The sequence below is a fragment of the Clytia hemisphaerica genome, unplaced genomic scaffold, assembly GCF_902728285.1.
Source record: "Clytia hemisphaerica strain Z4C2 unplaced genomic scaffold, Clytia hemisphaerica genome assembly, whole genome shotgun sequence".
NCBI classification, from domain to species: Eukaryota; Metazoa; Cnidaria; class Hydrozoa; order Leptothecata; family Clytiidae; genus Clytia; species Clytia hemisphaerica.
In genome coordinates, this window is record NW_027104599.1 from 225,166 (window position 1) to 251,092 (window position 25,927).

A 25,927-nucleotide genomic window follows, 5' to 3' on the forward strand; every position below is an offset into this window, starting at 1 on the left:
GATCAAATTTGTTTTAATCTGATGTCATCCCATGTATTTATTAATGAATCAGAACTTTTAAAACACATATTGTGGAGGTAAACATGTGTGAACGATTCTATGATTGAAGATTTTTAAAGGGTCGAAAAAAACGATACATCGGAGTCTTGCAAACGTGTTTGACTTATGGAAATTTCGAGTTATGGAGTAAGATTTCTAGAGCATTGTTGATAGAAATCTTGTTCGAGGTAAGAAGACATTCGAGTTATAGAGGTTCGAGTTAAAGAGTTTCCACTGTATTTGTTGTTCAGTGGTTGTGAAGTATTGATAGTAGACTTCGTATTTGGTTTATAAAGTGTACCTGATGCCTTCTCTGTTTTATGTTCAGTAATTAAAGAGAAGGATCAAGGGTAAGTGGTAAGTGGAGCTATCCAGGGAGAACAGCGCCCTCTCTTACCTTCGGGTAGATAGCTGTTGGAAATGGAGCCTTCAGGTCTTCCGACTTACTTATCTTATATCACACCCCCTTCTCACAGACCTGGTAGGTATTTTTCAGCCAGTTGGGGTAAAGATAACGGATTGAAACTCGATGGGGATTGATATTTCCAAATTTTTTATGGTTGGGGATTTCAATTCTTTTTTTTTCAAGTCAGAGAATTCAGTCAGAGATGGAAAAATCAGAGATGGAAAAATAGCATAATATTTTGCAGTGAGGATTGGTTTATTTGATTATTTGATCAGCGGGGACAAAAATTAGAGTGTAATTTTCCCCTGGTGATGATATTTTGGCCAATTTTTCCAGTGGGAAGGGGTCCCAGTGGGTCTGTGAGAAGGGGTGTTATATTGCAAGACTTACCATTTATCGATAGTTATTTAAATGGTATGTTTGGAGCTTAAATTTGTTAGTATGATCTACTGCTCCCTTCCCGAGTTGTTCGAGTGTAGTTACTATACAGAGTCAAGTATGCGTGGTGGTTTCCCTATCGTAGGATAGTGGATGCTCTGTCCTGGATAGGACCTGTTTCGTTGCCTCTCTTTTTTTTCTTGACGGAAAAAACAACTACCTTTTAAGGGAGAACTGTGGTCTACCCTGTCTATAATCAGTAAATATAGATACATATAATTATCGAGACGGAAATTACTTAGAAAATACTTAAAATGATCAAGGTCTATAGTTCTCTTATCTCCAAGAAAGATTGATACATAACTTGAGCTTGATGACTTGTTAGTTAGATTTTGTAAGTTACAATATAATTTTATAGGGTCCCATCTGGGAGCGTAGTTGAAAGTATAATAAAGGTTTGAAATTTTTCTAAAAAATATCATTATTTAAAGCTGACAGGTAGACAGTGTTCAAAGGGCTTTTTAAAAGAAGTTTTAGTTAGTACTTCAATCAGAAATGATTGATGTGAAGCTGAAATTAGTATCTAGTCATAAAATATGATTTCACAATCAGCCGTTTTTAGTTCGACTCTTTCTTTCTTACTGGTTCATTTCTGTGTGTGTAAGTAAACACAATGATATGATTGGTCATAGAACCTTTGGGAAATGTTCCCACTCTTGAAATCTGAGATGATTGTTTTCAATAATTATGGTTTTGCTAAACCATTATAAGATTTGTGATACAGTGGAAGATTGTTTAATGTGCTTAATTTTGACCACAAAAAATCTGGTCGTACATCATCAAGAGGGGACCTCTCGTAATCTCTTAAGTTTCAAAAACAAACCAAAACCTCCATGATGTGAAAATCTTATTTATATGGCTAAGATACCTCTGAGAAAGAAAGAACTCTCTGTTTTGGGGGCTTGAAACTTTTGGCCAAGAACCTTTGTATTCGTAGCCATATACTTAGAATTTTGGCATATATAGCCTTCGTTGCTTTAATAATTTAAGTGGTGTTACTATATAAGAGTAAGTTTTCTGAGATACTTACAATATAGGCTATTGAGAGGTATATGTGCAGTTCTTTACAGATAAAAATCAACCTTAGAAAAACGAAAGAGAAATGAAATTCTTTGAGAAATTGAGAAAGGCTGGATCTTCCAGTAACATATTGGCATCACAGCCGCTCAAAGATGGCGAAGAATCAACACTCAACTTGGATTACTTTGGAGAATATGGAACGCTCAGTAAACTGATTGTGGATAGACAGAAACAATTATACAAGAAATACAACAAAGGAGATCAAGAGAGACAATCTTGGGATATTTCTGATTTGGATGATAAACTTAATGATGAATTTGTGAACGAAAGAGCTTTAAAGAAATATGGTGTGACCAGGGAAGATTTCATGGTAACAAATAGTGACTGGTTTCCACGCCTTCGTGTTGGAGCAAAGCATGATAGAAATGAAGAGATAAGATATCAGGAAAGTGACGTGGAGAGTGTGAATAGTGAAGATTCGGTAAGCCATAAAGATGTGCAATACTGCGCACATTCTGTTTGAAAGCAGATGTTTTCTCAAGACTCTTCGGGAGCCTTAAAATATTAAAGCCTAAAAATTGTGTTAATTCATAAAGTTTGCAGAAAAAGAATTTGTATTTTCTGATGAATCTGGTGACAGTTAAGTCGCGAAAGGGAAATCTTTGAAACTGACTTTAATAAGAACACTTTTCAGCGACTGTAGCATAAAGGTAAAGTACGGTACGTAAGGTTGTTGATTCTATCTCAGGCCGGGTACCCAAAATTACCAAATAGGACTTGGTGCCTCTCTGCTTAATGCTCATCAATTAAAAAGAAGGGTAAGTAGATCAGGGAGGGAGAGAGTGACGTCTTCCCCTTTCTTCGGGTAGAGAGCTATCAAAAAAAGGAGCCTTCGGATCGCAACCGACCCCGGTCGCAAGACTTACATTACAATAAAACTTTTCAAGCACCCTATCTGAAAATGTGGTAATTTGTAGTCCCAGCAAAAAAAAATTACAAACTGATCTCTTTCAGCTGACAAAAAGCGATGTGAAAATTCTCCTTCTCTTCGACATCAAAGGATATTGAATAAAATGTAAAGATTAAATGATGATATATTACAACCGATATATCACTGAAGGTTTCTCAGCTATATTTGGTTTGAAATAATTACAGATTATAATCATGTGTAATTTCTCAAGAGAGGAAATTAATCAGACACGTTTTCAAACGTTTGTCAGCTTATATCGGAAGTGATGCCTCCTAAAGCCTAGTTTACATTATCGTATTTGCGTCGAAATTGAATGTATCGCATCCTTTAAGAGCCGTATACTCCTCAAAAATCGGTTGGATTAAATACTCTTTATTTAACATCGATCTAAGTCAAAGTAAAGCGAGTCTCCCCAATAATACAGTAGTTACTTTCTTAATGATATATACGACTCGAATGAAATCTTGTGCGGACTTACATCACGAAGTAGAAAGAGCCTTATGCAATACCAGTATTATATTAGTTAAATGGGCGGGAGATACGTTACCATAAAGGATACCTTATAACATGTTGTTATTGGAGACCAGGATGCTATAAAAGAGCTTGTGACACACACGTTAAATTATTCTTGATGTGTTTCATTTTTGGCAGCACTTTTTTCTTTTCTTCGACACTTATAGATTAATTTGGCTGACTTGTAGCAGTTTTAGTGAAACGAGTTTCGTCATTTTGTAATTTCAAAGTCTCGTAAACTTGAGAACTCTTGAAGAACATGATACTTTGGAGGGTAATATACTGTTGTATTTGAGGGCCTGCTTTAATTTTATACGTTTTATGAGCGTTACACCCTAATTCCTAAAATTTCCTCAACTAAAAAAGGAGGGAAAAAGGGAAAGATGCGCATATATATTTCAACTGCATAGATGAAAACACCAACAATTTTATATGTTAGTGGATCGAATGAACAAGAGATATGGGCATTCCAGGAAAGATTTATAACATTGCAAATTTAGCCTGTCTGTTACGTAAGCAAGGCGGAATATTAGCTATTTTGGCTTGAATATTGATGGGCCGGTCGAAAATAATTATGAGATGAATAATTATTCTTTAAGGCAATGTGTAGTATAACTTTACCTTTTTTACAAGAAATATTAATCATTAAAAGGATTATGTCGGACAAACGACCGTTTGTATCCAGCGGTCGGCACGAGGAGGAAACAAGAATTCCCCACCGTTTCTTATGCTGGACCTTTTCTCAAAGCATGAACTTGGCAGTGTTTGAAGCACTGTAAGCTAAACCACTGTGGCAGTTCTGCTATGTTGCTTGACGACCTCAGTGATTCGGAAGTGTAGTATATTTTGAGCTGTTTAATCGCTTGTGGTTGTCACTTTAAAGTATATAAGTTTTTTTTTCATGAGAATCTGTCAATTTTGTCTGAGGCTTGGCTGTTCTTGATTTGTCTGCGAACTTACAGTTTTGAATGTTCTGAAAATGTTCTTGATCGAGCTGACTTAATCGCCTTTTTCTGAAAGCTGAGTTTGGAATTGATTGTACTGTACTAAGTAAAGTAAAGTTTTAAAAGAAATTGCTATGTGTTCTTAAAAAATTGTTCTTGTAAATCTATTGAATTCTTTCGACTTAATTTTTGAATTGGATAAGTGCTTTTTTATGAGAAAAGCAATTTAAATGCTACGAAAAATTAATTAATGGTGGAAGGATGGTGAACAATAATGTCATTTATACGGACAAGGCAGACAACATGAGAAATCAGCTAAAGTTAGTCAGTTGTGTCTATAATGATCCCATGAAAATATAAAGATCAGTCGAGCCTCGGATAAAATTTACTGATTCTTATAAAAAAACATACTACTATACTTTAAGCGACAACCACAAGTGATTAAACAGCACAAAATATACTATCCTTCAAAATCACTGAGACCGTCAAGCAACATGGCAGAACTGCCACAGTGGTTTAGCTTATAGTGCTTCAAACACTGCCAAGTTCATGCTTTGAGAAAAGGTCCAGCATAAGAAACGGTGGGGAATACTTGTTTCCTCCTCGTGCCGACCGCTGGATACAAACGACCGTTTGCCAGACAAAAAAGTAATATTCACGGACGTATAGTATACCCCTAAGTATACTTTCACAGATATATTCCCTTGGCATGCCAGGCCTTTCCACCATAAAAATTAGTTTTTTTACTTCACTTAGCTCATACAATATCTAATCTTTTCCTGGTTAAAAATATTCTTGTACTAGTTTACTCACAGCTGATCAATGGTCGCTCTTTTGCTTCCTTTATTACTGGACAGGAAAATTTTAACCCTAGTAAATAAAAAAGTGCATATTTAAAATATTTTCTCATTTCTTTGATTTTGTAGGATTTTGATTACGATGGATTTGCTGGTCCTTTCTCATGGGAAACCAGGGTAAGTTTACTTATTTCCATACAGGCACTGGTAAAATTACCACAATATATCTTCCACTTGATCTAATCAATCACAAGCAATATTTCAGTTTAAAAAACCCTGTCTCAGCAACAGCCTATGAGAATATTTTAGCTAGTGAAAATAAAGCCTAATGAGGATAAAGCTCTAGTGATAAAAGACGTAGCGGTATAGTGGTTATCGTGCTAGACTTCTGTCCAGGAGGCCCGAGTTCGATACCCACCATGGCACTACGATTCACTTGGCAAGTGAAAGCTCCTTCGCCCGGGTCAACCCATATGCCATGTGAGGGGAATTGGGTACCATAACTCTGATTATGGGTAGATATTCCAGACATTGTGGTGTGCTGAGACACTTAAGAGATTCTACACCTGCCAGGACATCCGTTCTCCCGTGTAGTTGGAGTGTCGTGGTATACACCGTGGCTCGGCAGCTTGCATCTGCAGGGTTGCAATGTCTGCTTGCACTATGATCCCTACTCCATCGTGGGTAGGACCCATTCTGATGCATCGGAGGGTATATCTATCATCTATCATCGTATTGATGCAAAGATTGGGGTTCTTATTCTATTGATTGGAGCTGCAAAAAGGGAGACTCAACCGAGTATGTGAAAGATGGGTGTAATTTGATATCCAGGGAGCACCGACCTAGCATTGTACTACATTGTACTATGTTGACGTTTGGGATGCATCTTTTAAGTATGAAAGGATAGCTCAGGTAGAAACTTATGGGATAAGTAATAAAAATAAGTTATAGCAGATAGATAAACAGAGACATACCCTATGTCATAGACCCGGTGGGATCCCCACCCTCTGGAAGATTTAGTCAAAAATTTTCCCCCGGTGGGAAAAATATTTTCTCCTCTGGAAAATTGACTTTGATTTCGTCCCTATTCAAAATTCAAAGAAGAGATATTTTGAGCTGGGAACAATGATAGAATTTCTATCCCAATCGGGATTTCGATAGAAATTTTCATTCCCACTGTGGGAAAGAGATTCATCGGGGCTGTGGGATAGGGTGTATACATAAATGGTGGAAGCACAAAACAGACTGTGTATTTTTTTTAGCGGAGAGAAGAAAACAGAAGAATACGACTGGCCAGTCATTGATATATTCTTTGAGCAGCTCAGTATAGAAATAACGCAATGATGGCCTCTCTTGGAAAAAATCGAAGGAATAGTGGGAGGGGATAAACAAAAAGATATATCTTGCATTATATGAAGAGAATTCTTAAGTACAAGATATTTCCTTTTTCGAATAATAAGAAGAAAGATCGACAGGAGGTCTCATAAAGAAAGAATTCTAATGAACAGCCTTCATCATAGGATATCTTCTATTCAAAATATTATGACGTCATCACACAAATGATACAGATTTTTCCCATCTCTTGAAATCTTCATCAAATAATCAAACCTTGAATTGAATTACTTTTATGAAATGAAAGGAAAAAAACGAGTTGTTTTTTTGAATGAGTTCACTCAAGACTTTTTGGCGCTTTTTGGTCGAAACAATTGACGAAATAATGGTGAAAATCAAATACTAATAAACACCTTTACATGTGGGGAAATTCGTTAGTGGAAAATTTACTGGAATTTTAAACTATTTGCAGTAAAAATGCAACTAGCAAGGAGTGTACATGACATTTTAGAAAATGCTGACGAAGCATATTTGATGGGGAAAGTGTACGATGATAGAGACCTATCAATTGATTACACAGAACTTGAAAATGAACAGAAAGAAGAAGAAAAGAATAAAGTGGTCAAAGAATTGATCTTGGTAAAACAAATTATTTTTTCCTAGTAAAACTTTTTAGAGCCGATAAATGTTGGCTTAGCCGGGAATTAACTAGTTTTCGCATTTCTTATTGTTTTGAAATTTTAAGATGTTTTTAATATGGTGCACGTTTTTTTATAATTAGCAGTGAACTTCAGTGGAGACCCAATTGTTCTCCTTTTTTCGAGATTTTCAGGCTCAACTATTCTAAAACTGTTCTTAATTATTCTTAATTATGCATTCTTCACTCACTTGTTGGCTTAAACGGGTTTAAAATCAGCATTTTCTTACGCTAAGATTGTTCTTAATCTACTCTTAGGTTTTGGCAAAAATTGAGCCTCATGTTCTTACAAACTTGTTTTTTTATTAAGCAGCCCATTTTTCTAAGGGCTTCAGAAGTTTTTTATGTTTCGGCTATAAATCTCATTCTTACAACTTTCTATGAGTGCAAATTATTAGTCGGCTTTTAGTAAATGTCGTTTTAAAAGAAGGGATAAATTAGAAAATCAAAATATCTATAAAATTATAAAAGATATCTGGTTACTTGTCAGAATTGTTTTCGTCATCCTTTACATACCTTTACATAAAAAGAAGGGCTCATACAGGATAATACAATGATATAATCAATGTAATGTCTAAGTATATAAACAAACTTTTTATAAGAAACATTAGGAGAGTTTTGAATATTCCATTGAATAAAACTGGTATTAAAACCAAGATCGCCGAACACAGTTTCAATGCTTCCAAGCATTTTTCTTAAAGAAATTTCAAGGCAGAAGATAAAAAAATGTATAGGTAAGAGAGATATTTTCCGTAAGGAATCGTCAAGAAAGATAAGGGAACCTTTTAAACGAATATGAACCATGATTAGTTCTTATAGAAAACAGACCCTATCTAATTCACTGATCAACGATAAGTATCATGTGAAAAGAACTTGTTGGGGGTTTTTATCACAGAGGAATGTATAGTTTTGATGCGGTTTGAGAAAAGATAAACTTTTTTTGATAAAAGTTCGCTTATAATGAAAAGTCCACGTCTAGATTTTTGTTAGAGACTCGTATTGTAAAGACATTTATTTTGATTGAGTCTGTCTGAGAGGAGGATAGGATTTAAAGGCGGAAAAATGGAGTTTAAAGAAAGGTTGGTACTAATTCTCATTTCGCCATTTCGGTACTTGGTTACAAAAGAATAAGCATTTTAGGGCATAAACAGCATAAACAGGAAATCCTTGAAGAACTATATTTTGAGGGTATGAAAACCGTCCGTAATAGGCATTTTCATAAATTACGTCACGAACATCACTTGCCTCGTATTCAAACAATTACCATGGTTATTATGTCCCTCATAAAAAGTAGTTTAAATAAAATCTGCTGGCGGAGTTAATCATCATGGCAATAATATCAAAACGAGGCAAGTGAGTGACGTAATTTGTGAAAAGGTCTATAGGAAGCAGGGTTTTAAGAAATAGTGATGGTTAAAGCCATAAGTTTTCGAAAGAAAGATTTTTGATTATCAAAGGCAACAAAACATGAAAGCATGGAGCGATTTCACTGGTAGATGCAAATTGAACTTCGTTTGTTTGTTATGTTTTACAAACAATTTCCATAGTAGATTAGAAAATATTTTCTGCGGAAAGAAAATATTGACCTAAAACAGGACTTGGTTACCACTCATTGCAAAGCACATATCAAGTGCTCTAAGATGGAGAATTTGAAGTAAGAGTGGGACTTTTTTTCGTAAACACTTCCTCGTAGGGTTTTTTATAAAGATGCACCTTAGTTTTACGTATTAATAAATTGAGTACGGAGGAGTATTCAAAGGTCGAGCGAGATATCTCCTTCGTTGGGACTGATTTTTCTGTTTGTTTACTTTTTTGTAGTCCTTGCAAGAAATGGAATTCCCACCAACTCCAATAGGAGAACGAAAGCTTTCACCAGCACCTGGCAAAAGTCATTTTTCAACCAAGCAATTACCGAAGAGGATGGCTAGTCAAGATTTAGATGACTCACATCGTAGTTACGAGACCATCGAACAGTTACGAGCACGTTTGAAGCAGAATTATTTAGAGGCGAAACGGCAACGCGAAAAATATTTGAATTTGAGTCCAACTCGTAAGAAGGACAGTGCTAAGAATTTAAATGGATACCGTTCAAAAACCCAACAACAACCTGTTTTCAAGAACTATAAACAAAAATCTGAAGTCCAAGAACGAACAAACGGAGTTGTTAAGTTCGATAATCAACTATCAGTCAACGGCGTTCGAACAAATAGCCCGAACGATCAATCTACGTCTGAATTATCACAAGCTCTTTCTAACAAGAAAACAACAAGCGATCGTGAAATAATACCGACCGTCTATTTAGGTGATCAATCCAATCTGAAATCAAGAGACTCTACTAGTAATTTGAACGGATTTTCAAAACAAGAAAGTTTTGACCAACACCGTTCACCACCACCGAAGACCAGTGAAAAACCACAAGGCTATAAAACGAACAATGCCTCAAAATCAACGGTAAAATCTCCAAAACAGATGCATCAAATGTCGAGAGATAATTCAATCGATCTAGATCGACCTTCGAATCAAAATCCAGGATCGACGAATCTAACCCGCAAGAACAGTCTTAAGAACTTGGTCAAGAGGAGCGACAGTCGGAGTAGCATAAAGAAAGACATTAAGCGTTCACCTGAGATTAATCATAATGATATCGATAATGTGCTGACTAATCATAATATAAATGATGACATCAGCAAAAAGAAAATACACCATGAAGAAGTGAAAGGAGAAGAAGAGGTAGATAGTTTACCTACAGTTTCTTTCTTACGTCAAAATGGATGTCTCTCCTCGCCAGTCTCCTTTCTCACGTAGGAGTTCATTGATGCGTTCCACGCCCTAACACTTGACCCCAGGGCAGATTTATGGCTCTTTTCACTTCAGATCCTAAAGTTTGACAGGATACAACTCTGAAACTAAGAGTTACTTAGTTACTAAAACACCCCTATCTCTGTGCCCCAGTGGGAATGTTGAGAGCCCAGTGGGGTGGGAATTTTAAAATCTGAAATTCACTGGGGTGCAAACTTTCATCAAATGTTGAGTGGGGTGGTAAAAATTTTCTTGATTTTCACTGAGGTTGAGAAACATTTTGGTAACTTTTTGCATGAGCTGACTTTCACCTGTAGATAATGGTTCCAGAAGAAGGGGGAGAAGATTCTAGCTGATTTATTTTTGAAAGGAAAGTTCTACTGGGGTATGTTTAAATCAGGATATTTTGAGTGGGGTATGTGTATATGTATACGGGATGTATACGTTTATCGATCTGAATGGGCTATTTCTTAACTACAACATTTCAGCTGGGTGAGTGATTTGTCCAGTGGGACGAAAATATGGGCCATTTATGGAAGAATTTTTCACTGGGGTGATAAGGGGGATTGATTCCACCGGGTGACAATATGTTAAGGATAATAAGATAGTTTTAGACCGGTCCCTAAGTACACACAGCTGGAACAGAAAGATCAAACTCAACCATGATTAAGTTTTCATCAAAGTGTTTTGCTAACGCAAAGATCTTCACTGAGTATTTGTACTGGAGGCAGTCTATTTTTTGTTTCATTGATTAAAAACACTATTTCAATTTGCGTTGACAGTTCTTGTGGTCTCTGTTAAGTTTGAAAACACTCATCATCGATACTTCTAAGAGAGCGAATGGTTATTTCTGTCACACACAAAGTAAACAAATCCTATATTTGACAAGATAGGCTTTCAACTTTCCTCTGTTCAACAATCAAAAAGGTTAATCCTTGTTCCAGCTATCTAACAATACAAAAAGACTTTTTCGATAGAATTATTCTCTTCCACGATACATACCACCAAAAATTAATTCTTGTAATGACCCATTTGACCCTTTTAAACTCTAGCATAATCATACTTCATGTTGGCATTTGGTTTATTAGGTGTAATAAGGTTATTTTCCTACAGTGAAATTTCGAAAACAACAAGAGCTTTGAGGTATAATTATTTTTCTTTTTAGGGTAACGAATTCGATGTTATGGACATGTTAGCGAATTGGTAGATGGCATGGTTAAACTTATACAAATATGTGTCATGTATCTCGCGTATTTAACATGGAAGTAGCCACCGAGCCACCAACAGAACTAATGAACAATAGGGTATATGTTCTGGACGTGCTTGAAATCAATTAGCTACAGACAATCGATGCAACAATAGAGACAATTTGTGAATTGTGATCCTTTACTTGTTTGAAATGAATTATTTTACCCGGTCGAGACAATATGGATCCAAATAAAGCTAATAGCATCCTGTTTTATTCATGTCAAATATTAACGTATTGTTGATGTTAAAAGGAAATGCTTTATCAGATTATATTTCGACATCGTGTTTGTTTATTTTGATTATGGTGAGCATGTCATGGTATACAACATGTTAAATTATTTCCGCAGGTCAATATTTTTGCAGTATGTTCAAATAATATGTTGAGTTTGAAAGACTAGATAACGGTAGAAGCTAGTACCGAGGTGGCAGAGGGTGACTGGGGAGCAGCCCCCCTCTAATGGGGTTACCAATAGGAAAAACGCACCGCTGATTACCGATTTTGCATCCTTTTCCTTTTTTTTCACATGAAATAGCATTTTTAGCAAAATTTTCCAGAAATTTCAGGCTCACTGCTTTCACCTGTTTTCCCCCAGTTTGCCTTAATATTTGGTAAGTCACCATTGGTCATTGGCCAGCGCAGTATGTTAATCAAGTTTTTTTTAACCTGAATCAAGAAATGCAGAAATACTATATTCTCATATTCTCATGTAAATAGCTTACAATATACAGTATTTATATTTTCGTACTTTTGAAAAATCAGGAATAGAACAATGCGACAGTCCTTGAGATAAGAAACAAAAACATACAATTTATTTCCTGATACAGATACAGGGAGGGGAAAAATTCAACAGCTCGGCACAGACAGGATTAAAAATAAATCACAAACCATGAAATTTTTGTGAATTTCGGTTGGATTTGATTTATGAGCCCCCCCCCCCCAAGCGGCACCCCTAATCACGCCATTACGCAAAAAAAAATTTTCTCCATCACGCATCACGAAAATCGCTAAAATTTGTCATCACGCAAAAAATAGCGAAAAATAGCCCAAATCACGCATCACGCCTCAAATTTTTGCCCTATCACGCATCACGCCAAAATCTAGACTGGCACGCCAGTCGGGCTGGAACGGTATCACGCGGGAAAAGTGAGCGTAGGAGTTAGGTAAGCGTTGGAAGAAATTTTGTCGGCGGCGAGGGCTGAAAGCCCGACTGGAGCGAAACCCCAGGAAGGAAAAAACGGCTAAGCTGAAGCCCCAATCTTACAACGCCAGATTTCGGCGTTGTAGAAATGAATGAACTTTGAGAAATTCGTGAAATGAGAAATGAAAACTTCCGTCAAAGTCGCAGATCGTGTTGTTTTGATTTTTGAGGAGGGAGTGATTGGAAAAAATAATGGCTGACTTCTAGTGGAAAATTTTTATTGAAAAGATTTTGTTTTGTTTCTGTTTCTATTGATGAGTCTCTTCTTTGTGTATATATGTGGCTTTTCTTCATGGTTCTCTGCATGCAAAATTCTTTGGCTCATTTTTGATTGTTTTTTGTTTTGATTTGAGAGGCAAGAGAAGATGGAAAATCTTGTAACATCAGTTATCAGAACTTGTTGACTTGTTATCTTTTCCTATTCATAACTCATTCAATTTTAGGAATGGAGTATTCAGATTGCAAACACTATGGACTGTGAGTTTTAATTTCAGCTTTCTTTTTCCTAGGTTTGCAGGTGGTAATCAAAGGGATAACCCAGGTACAGTAGCTAACAATTATTTACTGACATTCAAACACATAAGACGTTTTAATTTTCCAGGACTCACAAGTCAAAGGTTCTTTATCAAAAATATATGGTTGTTGGACTACCAGAGACTACTACACGACACTGACACAATGTCGTGTGTATTGGAAGTGCTACAAACTTTTGTGAATATCTACCTGGTTATCCCTTTGTTTTGAGTTTAATACGTACTGTATCTATCCCTATGATAAAATTACACAGTTTTGAGTAGAAATAAAGTTATGGAAAAGCGGCACTGACAGATTTCTCCAAAAAATATTTTCTTTCAAATTATGAAATATTAAAAGTCTTCTTACATCTAAAAATGATTAAATTTTTTCGCCATGCTTATGTTTTACTCAATTCTAGTATTTTTTCCAAAACTTATATATACTTACGTAGAGGGAAATTTAGCAGAATTTATGGAGAAAATTAAGAATTCTCAGTTTGGCAACAAAAATTTCTCAAACGTACTGTACACATAGTACCTACTATAACTTTAAACATTTACATATTTTTAAATTGCCAGATTAGTGTGGGCAAGAAAACTCATTATTTTCATTCAGCCATAAATCTTCAAGTGTGAAGTTAATTTTATAGTACACATACTTACAATTTACAGAAAAATGGGTGATAAGTATATGTCACATGTTCAACAACCCATTTTTTCCACAGCTTACTTGTTCAACAAATTCTTGTCAAATTGAATGTCGAACAAGTGGGTTGTGGAACAAATGGGTGCCAAAATGATCGACAACCCAGTTGATTGACAATCCACTTGTTCGACAATCTATATAGTTGTTCAACAGACCAGTTGTTTGAGAGAAGAGTGTCGAACAAGTGGTCGTCGAACAACCATGCAGTCGAGCAAATGGGTGTCGAACTAATAACTGTCAAACAACCGGTCTAAAAAATGTACTGTCGGACAAGTATACTGTCGAACAAGTGGGATTTCCCCAAAATTATAGTTGAATGTACGTAGATGAAAATTTGTCAGAATTTATATTACGGTGAAAATTCAGAATTCTCAGTTTGACAACAAAAATCTCTCAAATAGGTAACTTTAATTTAAATAATTATATTAAATTGTAAAATTAGTGTGGCAAGAAAACTCTCAAAAAAATTTAGCCATAAATCTTAAAGTGTAAGGTTAATTTTTCAGCATTTTTGGTGTGACAAGAAAATTCTTCAGCACATATAGCCACAGTCTATAGAAAAAGGTCAGAATTTACAATAATTCTCTTCTCATGACAAAAATACTGCATTTTTCTAAAATCATGAATACGTGTACCCAAAAAACTTTTCTGTCACCATATAAACTCTGGATTTTCTATCAGAGCTATCTTATCACAGCACTAAATTCTGCAAATTTCAATTTTTCACAAATTAAATTTGTACATGACAGATGTTACATTTTTCATTCGACAGACTGAAATACTTAATTATAATAATACACTTATAATAATAATTATGCACCAATGTGTCATTGTTTTGAGGTTGGAGTTTTAGTTATTCAACATATGACATCTAACTATTAAAAGTAAGTACTTTTCTGTAAGTTTTCCATTTAATTTTCTATGTGTACGTGTAATTTTCCTGTGCTTGGTTGGTACGTTACATGCTGACAGTCAGGACAGGTTGTTTTTTGTAGCAGTGAGTCTGTTGAAGAGGGTCGGACTGTCAGACAGCAGCCTGGCAGTAATGACATTGAGAGTGATGAGAGGGATAATCTTTGGAGTTTCTTTAAACTAACCAGGAAACGCTGTTTATTCTCACGATAACCTAAAAATAGTTTTCAAACCGTACCAAAAATATTTTTGGTACGGCTTTAAAACCTGTGTTAGGTTATCGTGAGATATTAAAAGTGTCAGAATTATTGATTATTATGATATGTTATTATTCTTAAAATAGTGTCAAAATTTTTTTCAAAAAGGTTATTTTGTTGGGTACTTTTGAGCAGAGTTCCTGCCTGGTTAGTGTTACTCTTACTGTTGTATTCATAGAAAAGAGTGTTGGAGGGGTTCACTTAGCCACAATGAGACTAGAGTAATCAAGTTCCTTAACAAGTAGTCTGTAAGTACTAAAATAAAAAGCAAAAAGTATTTAGGTGGAACCAAATTAGACTGTTAGAAAAAATATTTCTTACCTTGAATGAAAGAGGCTAGCAAAAAGCCCCAAAAGCACGTAACATATACAATACCACCAACCTGCATAAGGAAAACTGAATAATCCTTGTACACTTTTGATGATTGTAGAAAACTGAAGCTAAATTGCAAATACTTACCTTTCTAAGAATGTATGAATAACAAAAACAACTAAAGATGTAAAAGTTTCAAAACTTGAAAGGTGGCTCCTCCACCACCCAAAATTCAAAACAAAGTGGTCTGTCGGCTTTTCTCCCTCCAAAATTTAGGAAAGCACTCCTCCGTTCTCACAACCTCCAAAATGAAGCCGTGGCAGAATGTTCTAGTCTGTATATCAGCAGCCTCTCACCAACTTTTGCTCGCTCTCCTACGCAGCTCCTATTCTAGCAAACGCCCGCCGCCTTTATGTTCCCGCCCTCTGACATGATTAATTTACAGACTAGTTTGCTAGTCTAGCCAAAATCTTGATCACGCCATCACGCCAAAAAAAATCTCCAATCGCGCCATCACGCAAACCGCTGGGGGCCTCATTTATTTCATCCGAATGAATCTCTGATACAGAACTGTTTACGAGGAAATCATACATTTATCATAATGGGGCCCATAATGTCTACAGAAAAATAATGAATCTATATTTTATTAAAAAAAATTTCTCTTGTTTTATTTCTTGTCAAAATTAGAAAAGGAATAAGGAAGTTATTACCCTAGATAGGGATGCGGTGAATAAATCGAGCAAATACGTTACATGTTTTTTTTATAAGCAAGTGTCTGTCCCTATGTCAGGCTCGCATTATGCTTAGTATTCTATTGTTCTCAAACAATAGAGCCATTGTTTAGGGACCAAAAACTGAGCCTGCATATGCTTATAAACGTTATGCTTATAAAAGAAAAAACATGTATCGCAATGAATCCACTATGTTTCCTGGGTGAAATTTGACGCAAAATTCGCACGCAGAGATTCAAAGTCCATATCTGTTTTGTTTCATTACACCGATATCGTTCTGCTATTTATACGCTGTTTCACGTCATTCTAAATGTAAAACTCTTTCAAAACAAAAGATTAGATCATTGAAAACGTGACGAAACTTTCCCTCTCTATTCGATGATTAGTCCATTTTTTACGAGCACGAATTTGTGATTTGAGATATTAATAAAAATCCACTAATGACGTCAATTCAATTAATGGGTCATTTGGAAAGCTTTCCTCTCCTCCTTTTTGATTTGTTTGGTGAAATTGATATAAGAATTAAGTTTTAAGCTTGTAAAACAAGCAACGAAGGAGAGGCACGTTTTGTTTAACGAAGAAGATCTCTGTTCAAAATTTCTTTTATAAACAAACTTTGAAGAGCAGCCATAAATAAAGATATTTGAGCAGTCTGTCTGATAAAGTGGAAGAGAACTTTAATGTGCAAAAACGAACGAGACAAGATTTGTTGAAGAAAGCGATTATTTTCTGACATTTTAGGGGAAGTTAGAAAATACAAGATGAGGATTCGGAAAGATTTTTTGACAATCAGTTTCTTTTTCATAATGGTGACTGGAGTTGCAGCTGAAGATGGTTGTAACGTCATCAACTGTAAATGTGACACTGCAGGTAAAAGAGTTTATGATTGCGTCAACGTCAATGATACGATTCTAAGAATGATCGCTCAACAGATCAATAACGATACAATAGATTTGAGTATCACTGGACAGAATTTAACAACGTTTGATGCACCCTTTTATCTTGAGAACTTGAACAATCTCGATTTAAGCGGGAACTCGTTTAAAAGAATCCCTGAAAATTTAGCCAAGAAGTTTCCAAAACTTGGAGTATTGGAGCTGAAGGATAATTCAATTGATAAACTGGATCCAGAAGATTTTACAGGGTTGAGTAATTTGAATAAACTCAGAATGGATCGTAATCTTTTGACTGAAATTAAAGGAGGAACCTTTATCGAGCTGAAGAATCTGAAACAGCTATATGCCGATGAAAACCAAATTGAAACATTATCTGCCGATTCCTTCTCTGGTGCATCAAATCTTTTGAACATCGAAATGAAAAAAAACAAAGTCAAGAGCCTCCCTGTTGGAATCTTCGACCCATTGAAACCAAACAACCAATTGAAAATCGAACTTACAGAAAACTATCTGACTGAAATTCCAAATGGATTATTTACAAAATTAACAGAGTTCCAATTCATCCTTGCAGACAAGAATTTATTGACGAAGATTGGAGACACAGCGTTTCAAGGAGTGCGTGCATATGCCATCAATATCAAGGATAACAAAATAACTGAACTCTTGAAAAGCACTTTTGAAGGGGCACAACTTCAAATTCTTCAAGTAGATGATAATCCAATCAGATGCCAATGTTCCTTGAAAGATCTACACGGCCTTGTGGATCAAATGACTGGAACGTGCATCAATAAAACTTCAGCGGAAATAGACTCAGCTGAATGGATTCGAGAAGAGTTGTGTAATGAATGCGAGGTTAATAACACTTGCCAGCATGGAGGTATCTGTGTACCAGTAGGCAAGATGGATATCAACTGCAAATGTATTAATGACTACCACGGGAAGAATTGCCAGGATAAACCAATATGTGAATCTGTAACTTGCCAAAACAAGGGAACTTGTAAGAATCTCAGCCCCTCTAACTACACTTGTGAATGCAAAGATAATTATTCTGGCAACCATTGTGAGATTTTTAACGAGGACAACAGTTTAACGGTTGCAGAGATCGTTGGGATTGTGCTTGGTGTTTTGTTGTTTTTCATTCTGCTTGTGGTGATTTATATGCTCTGTAGAAAGAGATGTCAAAAGGGTGGAGACGGAAAAGCTAAAGCAGGAGAAGGTGTACCTTTGAAAGGAGGCCCTGTCTCTGCTTGATACGAACGATGCAGCGTTGCGTTCAATGGGTTGACTTGAAGGAAATAAATTTCTTCTTGGAGGGTTTTATTACTCTAGAACTTTTGTTAAGGCTATATGGAAGTTGATCACAAAGCTGGAGCTGACATTTATTTCATATTTTCTTTAAGCACGCCCAGAGATTTAATGGTGTTTGTTTTTTTGTACATTTTTGTGACATTTAGGATTATTTGATACAAACTATTTGATAGATTGGTGTGTCAAACATTTCATCATAACAAAGCGTTCAAAGTACTTTTGCTTTGTTTTGACAAAGGAGGAAACAAGAGCTGTGGTTTGGTTGATAGTTTTACGTCTAATGTTTATTATTGAGTAATTTCATACAAGGTTTAAAATCGTCTTACATAAATATTGTAAATTATATTTAGTTTGTGTTTATTTCATTAGGATTTTGTTTGTTATTTCTAGAAACTTGAAAATTCTTATTATTACAAACAAATCATGAAAGAATTTACCTGCTACCGCTTGACCCAGAAAAAGTATAAGGGTTTGATGGGTAACTGCGTTCGAAATAATGTGAGCTTTGGTATCAAGGTGAATTTTGATTTCAAAAGCTTATAACTTGAGAACCACTCCACTTAACTGTACAAACTAACTGTACCAATGTTAAAAATATATATGCCAAATTTTAAGTTTGCCTTTCCTGTTGACAATTAAAAAAGAAAACAGTAAAAGTTTACATTACTTTGGACACAGTTAACCGTCAAACTTTTACACTTTTTCTGGGTCACCCGGTAGTTTATCCAATAGAGTCCATCCTAAATTAAACCATTAATTAAAACATTTTGTTGAAAATACTATAAAAAGTAACGTAAAACTTAAGGTCTCTGACCATAGTCAGAAAAAGTGTAAGGGATTTGACGATAAACTTTTTGTTTTGGATTTCTTAACCCTTCTAACAAAAAAACTGACTTTACAAGTTGTTCAGAGTTGTTTGGTAATTTACCCGGGGGGGGCACTGGCTTTGCGGACTGACGGTATGTGCGGGCCGAAAATTGGCTTTTAAAATTGCACCCTTACAGTGCAGCAAAATTCGATGAAAATCGTACCCTTAGAGTGCATCTTCCCCCAAATTTTCAATCCTTTTCGTGCAAAAAATGGTCAAAATTCTAGCATTTTTGGGCGAAATATCGACATTTTTCAAGAATTTTCTGAAATTTCTACCCTTACATTGCATCTTTAGTTTTTCCGACCCTTACAGTGCATTTTAAACATCTTGGAAAAGGTACCCTTAGGGCCCGCACATACCCGTCGGTCATTTTGCCCAGCTGCCCCCCCCCCCCCCGGTAATTTATTCTGTCAAGAGTAATTAAGAATTAAATTACAAAAATGATGTTATGTACTTTAAATTAAAAAGACGTAAAAAAAATGTTATATTACCCTCTTTCACAAAAAGTGCTCAGTTTCAAGTAACCTTTTTCTTCAAAATTTTTTCAATTTGTCCGCAAAAAATTTTCTTATTGGTGTATCAAAAACTATGGCTGTTTTTCTACGAGAAATGGGGATGAAAAATCGGTCAAAAACCACTATTTTTAAGAATAGACGATATTGGCTTAACATGAAAACTCAGATTTGACCCCCGAGAATTGCCCGTAATGCTTTGCGCGGAAAAAAGTTCATGATGAAATTCTTTCCACACAAAGCATTGTGGGCAATTCTCGAAGGTCAAATCTGAGTTTTCATGTAAAGCCGATATCGTCTATTTGAGACAAAGAAACTTTCACAAAATCTATTTTTAGTTTGATTAAAGATGCACCATTTAACGCAAAAATATTCTCAAAATATTTTTTTCTTCACCAAAAATAAGGTCCAAAAATTTTCTTCTTCATCAAATTTTTTCATTGCGATTTTTAAATTTTCAGATTCAGGAATGGTTGGCCTAACAGAAGATGTATAACATGCCATAGTTTGGTTTGTTACATCAGGCAGAAATCTGTACTTTGTACATGGCAAAATATAAAAAATTGACTAAAGGTCAGAGCTCTTGAGTATAATCTCCCTATTATGATTGAATGTTAACATCATGTTTACAGTCGACAATTTCTTATATCAAAAATCTGATTTCAAAAGGTTATGTCGAGTGAACACGTAAGTTTTCTTTTATATTTGCAATACAAATTATTCATTGTGGAAAATTGGAGCACAAAAATTTATCTGATTCAATTTTGCTCCATTGTCCCAGGGACCAAATTTGTGTAAAACGAAACAATCAACGATGAAAGAAACCATGCACACGTCATTTTTCTTTACTCATGTTGGTAGGATAGAGCATACCTTAAGTGGATTAATTTTGGCGTGGATTTAATTTGGCGATTGATCAATTTTATAAAATTTGGCGGGGATTTAATTTGGCAAATTGGGAATTTGCAGAGACTAAAATGGTGAATTTTATTACTATAAAATATACTGAAAAGGTGTAATTTTTCACACAATTATTCTTTTTGTTCAACTTGGCGGGGATTTAATTTGGCGAATGGCTGATTTTTGAAATTTTGGCGAGGATTTAATTTGACGAATTATGTCAAAATTCGCCAAATTCGCCAAATTTAATCCACACCAAAATTAGTCCACTTAAGGTAGCTTCCTGATAGTGATAGTTTAGTAAAATTGGATTGATGTCAAAGGAAAAATTAATTGAATGCTTTAAACTAAAGAAAACTATATTTTAAAACTTTTAATAGACTCAATCTTATTTATGTAATTCGGACATGGCTAGATTATGGATTGACACTTTCTGAAAAAATGTTTTCATTATAAATGGAACCCCTCCCCCCAAATAGCTTTTTTAACTTAAAACATAAAGTTTTGCTCAAATTGGGAGGGGGTAGCTCCCTTTGATATATAAATAGGCCTACAGGCTCAAATCTGATTGGTGGTCCAATTTTGCACTCTACCTCAGATGGCTAAGACCCATCCTTATTGCACTGGTCAAAAATGCAACTCTAAAGCTACGATTGCACAACCTCGCTGGAAAAATTGGCTAAAATATTGTCCTCCTTGGAAAATTATTTCTCAACTTTTGTTTTGTTTTGAAAATAATCAAATAAACAAATCCTTATTGCAAAATATATACTATTTTTCTGGCTGTAAAAATCTTACCAGATCTGTAAGAAGGCCTGTTTTGGAATTGGGACAGGGCTGTGTATAAAAGTACCATAAATTAATCTCCTTTTTTGGCATACTGCTTTAGTTTGACGAACTGGCTCCACAGGGGGGCACCATAAGACAAGAGGCATAAAAAGGCACCTTTTGAGTCCCTTTTCCTCCCCAATTTTGGTTAACAATAGATAGCAGACAACTGATAAAAAAATTCACTCCATTAAGAATTAGTGAATAAGATAATAATAAGAAAGAAAGAATTATTAAAAAATCATCTTAAAAATCTACACTGGTGAAGACAACTGCTGCAGTGTCAACCAACCCAGCAACAATATCAAAACAAAAGTGCTACCAAAATCAAAGTCTGCTCGTGATGGCAAAGCAAAAAAGATAAAGACAGCATTTAAAGAGGAAACAAGACCCCTCAGCTTTTACACACCAGGTTAGCCCTGGACATCACATGTATAACTTTCTTCCCATTATTACGTTCCTCGAGCAGCAGGGTCCTGTGTCTTGGTCAGCTCAGGCATTTTGTTAATCACCTTGGAACGGCTGCACTCTTAGCTTGGAGCTAAAGTGCAGCTGATCAGGTATCTATTATTCTTATTCTGATTTCATCATGAAATTGCTCAAACTATTGATCATTCTTTTGTACACCACTTTGTGGCCAAGACCAAGATTGTACCCTCACTTTGTTAATGTAACTGATGTGAGCTTTTGCCCTCCGACACGCTTCAAGCAAGAAGTTATATTTTCCATATTCCACGCTTACTCAACAAACTCATCCTACATAAAATCAACTGCTCACTTGATAGACTTGCTACTAGTCTTGAGTGGTCAAATCGAGATCAGTCCTGGCCCACCTGTCAAATTTCCCTGTGGTGAATGTTCTTCAGCTGTTAGATGGGGACAAAATGCAATTGCCTGTGACACTTGTAATCGCTGGTTCCATGCATACTGCATAATGCATACATGCATACTGCATCCAAATGAACAGTGTAATGTATGATATCTATCAAACAAACAATGATCTGGAATGGGAATGCTGCAACTGTGGAGTGAAAAACATCAACCCATCACCTTTTGATAGCTCACTTGATTCATCAACTGACTCTAACCTATCTCCGCAAAGGGGTATTCCTAAAAGAACTCCAACACAACTTAAACTGATGTGCATAAACTTTCAAAGTATTTGGGGAAAAAAAGAGCAAATAGAACAGGCTCTGTTTGAGGACAATGTTGATATTATTATTAGTAGCGAAACTCATCTTGACAGTAGCATCAAGGACTCTGAATTCATTCCACCAACATACAAATGTTATAGACGTGATCGAGACGATGCAAAAGGCGGTGTGATAATCATTGCAAAGAAAGACCTGGTCATTGAGGAAGTGAAGAAATCCAAAAAATGTGAATTTATTGCAATCAAGGTTCAAACACACCAGAGACCAGTCATCATAGCAGCATGTTACAGACCTCAAAAATCCAAAATTGGTGAAACAACATTCATCTGTGAAGAAATCAAATCTCTAAACTCTTCCTTTAAAAACTGCCCTCTATGGATTGGTGGTGATACCAACCTTCCGGATATTGACTGGGTAAATGATGCCATCATTGATCATAATTACAAAAAAGAATCGTTTTTAGATACCTTTAAATAATGCTGCCTTGAGCAAATTGTTTTGTTCCCAACCCGAGTTAATAATATACTTGACATTATTGCCACTAATCGACCATCATTTGTAAACAACTGCATCCCTCATCCTGGTCTCAGTGATCACGAAACAGCTGTGTTGGTTGATATTGCCTGTCATCCAAAGAGATCAAAATCTATTAAAAGGAATGTATACCTGTGGAAAAGGGCAGACCTAAACACGATAAAAGACCATGTTAACTCCGAAATGACCAACTTCATGGCAAACAACGATACAACCACACCAATGATCAACTATGGTCTAGTTTCAAAATGCTTGTCGATTTTTCAATGAGTTTTGTTCCTTCAAAAACAACTTCACCTCGATATACGCAACCATGGATCACAACCAAATGCAAAAGAAAGAGCTTGTAAACGTGCTAAACGAACAAATAGACAAGAAGACTGGAACAAATTTAAAGTACTCACCGCCAAATCAAGGAAAACCTGTAGAGCAGCATTTAACAATTATGTAGTGAAATGTGTTGATCCCGGAGAGAACAACAATCCCAAAAAACTGTTTACATATATAAAATCTCGTAAGTGTGATAATGATGGTGTTGCCCCTCTAAATGATAAGGCTCACATCCACATTGATGACAAAAAGAAAGCAGACTTACTGAACCATCAATTCTCCAGTGTTTTTTCTAAACCAGATGGACGCATCCCTCCAGTCATTGGTCAACGTTGCATAACTATGCCAGACATAACTATCAATATAGCAGGTGTCAAGAAACTTTTGAAAGATCTCAACCGAAACAAAGCATCTGGTCCAGACAATGTCTCCTCTAAATTCCTAAAGGAGCTTGGTAATGAAATCGCACCTGGACTAACATTTGTAATGCAGGCATCCATGCTGCAGTCAATGACTCCAAAGGACTTGCTTCATGCCTTGGTTGCCCCAGTCTTCAAACCAGGGAAAACAGACCGAGCCAAAGCTGAAAACTACAGGCCTACAATGGTATAACATAACTATAAGCCTAACATCAGTATCATGCAAGATATTTGAGCATATTCTTCACAGTAATATCATCTCCCACCTTGATAAAAACAACACACTAACTGATACACAACATGGCTTTCGGAAAAATCGTTCATGTGAATCTCAGCTTTTACTCACCATTAATGACCTTGCAAAATCGCTTAATGAGGGAAGTCAAATCGATTTCATTTTGCTTGATTACGCACGGAGCGAGCGTTAGCGAGCGTAGTAAGACTCTTTTGGCAAACGCATGCGCGTAAGCAAAATTTACAAAATTTCAATGATATGCGGGCCCTAAAAATGGAAATTCAGTTTTTTTCATTCAGTTTTTTTTCACCTTTTTTTTCGTCTAGCCGCTATTCCACCATGTTTAGCCTCTGGAATGTTTCAACTTTGAAAATTCGTGAAAATTAGCCTTTTTACGAGAAGTCGTTGCAGTGTCAATCTTTCGCAAATTTAAAAACACACTTTCCCTTGGAAAAGGGTTACCTGTTGACCGAAAAAATTCCTAAATTCGCGAATAGACCGTTGACAACATTAGGGGTAAAGGGGTCCACTGACGTCATGGGTTTGGGAAAAACTTCAAAATGCGATATCTCGAGTTTAAAGAAGAGTGGAGAGGTCGTCGACCCCTCATTCTATCGGGAATTTTATGGGGAATGAGATAGGAGGGTTTATAAGGCTTGAGTAGCACTTTCAAATTTGGCTGAATTTTTAGCCATTTTCAGCTGATGACGTCATCAAAATAGAAAACATGCGATATCTCCAGTTTGAAGAAGAGTTGAGAGGTCGTTGACCCCTCATTAGATTAAGAACTTTATGGGGAATGAGATGGGAAGGTTTATAAGGCTTGAGTACGATTTTCAAATTTGGCTGAATCTTTAGCCATTTTCAGTTGATGACGTCATCAAAACAAAAAATGTGATAACTCGAGATTGGAAAGGAGTTTGGAAATGGCTAACCCCTCTTTGGATCGGGAAATTTATCGAGAATGCAACGAGAGAGGGGTGTTATGAGGCCTTAGGACGACTTTAAATAAAAATTGGTTAACATTTGGGTAACCAGCGTGAGAAAATCAAAACAAAACAACCGAAAAGAAGTGAACTCTCGGAATAAACAATGGAAAAACATAAAAAAACTATTTTTTGATGAGCTCTTACTCCATTCTTTCCAAAAAGTCAGTGAAATTAAAACTGATGAAATATATAGTGCGTATTACTTATGGGTAATGAATCAACGGATCCTGCACTAATGTACTTCCCAGTTTTCTCAAAGGTAACGAATCGAGTGGGGATTGAACCCACGACCTCTCGCTTGCCGGGCGATTGCTCTCCCAACTGCGCTATCGGTTCGTTGCTATTACACTAGTTCGTAGTAGACGAGGGGAGCGACGTGCTCAATGTTCACCATCCGGTACCTGAATTCTACGAATCAATGGAATTGCCACGAACTGAGACACAGCTAGTGTCCAATCTCCAACCAACCCGCTAACTTTGAGAGAACTGTTAAGCTATGTACATTGGGGAAAGGCATTAGCCCAACGGAGCCCCGATTTCGGACAACTAAAGTAGATTTAGGTTACACTGATTGGCCTCTTAAAAAGGCTCGCCTCGTAAAATATTTCTCGTATTGCACTCAAAGTTTTAGGGCCAAAGCAAAATGACGTCATCGTCACAAGATTCGCAGTATTTTGAGTTTTGATCCGTTTTAAGTTGTAATTTTTAGATTTATGGAATTTTAGATTTTCGTTTGGAATTTTTTTGTGATTTTGGGATTTTCGGGAAAAAAGTACGATATTCTTTTGAGCAGCGGATTGACCTCCACCTCTTCTTATATAACTAGTGGGCTCTATAGAATCCCTTTCGCTTTGCGAACACGAGACTCGTTCTCCGTGCGTAACCCCTTTTACGATTGTTTTTACCAAAGCATTTGACAAGGTAGACCATGACAAACTGTGCATTAAGCTGGATCACTACGGAATAAGAAGTAATACTCTCTCCTGGATTATAAATTACCTTGCAAACAGAACGCAAATTGTAGTTGTTAACAACAAGAGCTCAGACAAGGCCATGGTATTATCTGGTGTTCCCCAAGGGACAGTATTGGGACCACTTCAATTTCTAGTATACATA

At 36.0% G+C, this 25,927-nt stretch overlaps 2 protein-coding genes and 1 non-coding gene across 3 annotated transcripts; 2 read left to right on the top strand and 1 right to left on the bottom strand.

Annotated features, from left to right (window-relative positions):
* The first annotated feature begins 1,947 nt into the window (after positions 1-1,947).
* LOC136824112 (uncharacterized) lies at positions 1,948-11,473 on the top strand. The gene is made up of 4 exons (XM_067080277.1): positions 1,948-2,384; positions 5,257-5,304; positions 8,975-9,886; positions 11,121-11,473. The coding sequence occupies exons 1-4, from the start codon at positions 1,986-1,988 to the stop codon at positions 11,160-11,162; spliced, it is 1,401 nt and encodes a 466-aa protein (XP_066936378.1). The 5' UTR covers positions 1,948-1,985; the 3' UTR covers positions 11,163-11,473.
* A 4,969-nt stretch (positions 11,474-16,442) lies between these two features.
* On the top strand, positions 16,443-18,460 carry LOC136824101 (phospholipase A2 inhibitor-like). Its single transcript, XM_067080265.1, has one exon. It carries the CDS (start codon positions 16,597-16,599, stop codon positions 17,980-17,982), a length of 1,386 nt encoding a protein of 461 aa, XP_066936366.1. The 5' UTR covers positions 16,443-16,596; the 3' UTR covers positions 17,983-18,460.
* Positions 18,461-25,074: 6,614 nt separating this feature from the next.
* Trnaa-ggc (transfer RNA alanine (anticodon GGC)) lies at positions 25,075-25,147 on the bottom strand. The gene has a single exon. It is a non-coding gene; the product is annotated as a tRNA-Ala (tRNA).
* Positions 25,148-25,927: the final 780 nt, after the last annotated feature.

Bases quoted from the DNA above. Each gene is read 5' to 3' on its own strand.
- LOC136824112 (XM_067080277.1), top strand. From the start codon at position 1,986: ATGAAATTCTTTGAGAAATTGAGAAAGGCTGGATCTTCCAGTAACATA. The intron at 2,385-5,256 runs GTAAGCCATAAA...TTGATTTTGTAG, and splicing joins GTGTGAATAGTGAAGATTCG to GATTTTGATTACGATGGATT. The intron at 5,305-8,974 runs GTAAGTTTACTT...ACTTTTTTGTAG, and splicing joins CTTTCTCATGGGAAACCAGG to TCCTTGCAAGAAATGGAATT.
- LOC136824101 (XM_067080265.1), top strand. From the start codon at position 16,597: ATGAGGATTCGGAAAGATTTTTTGACAATCAGTTTCTTTTTCATAATG.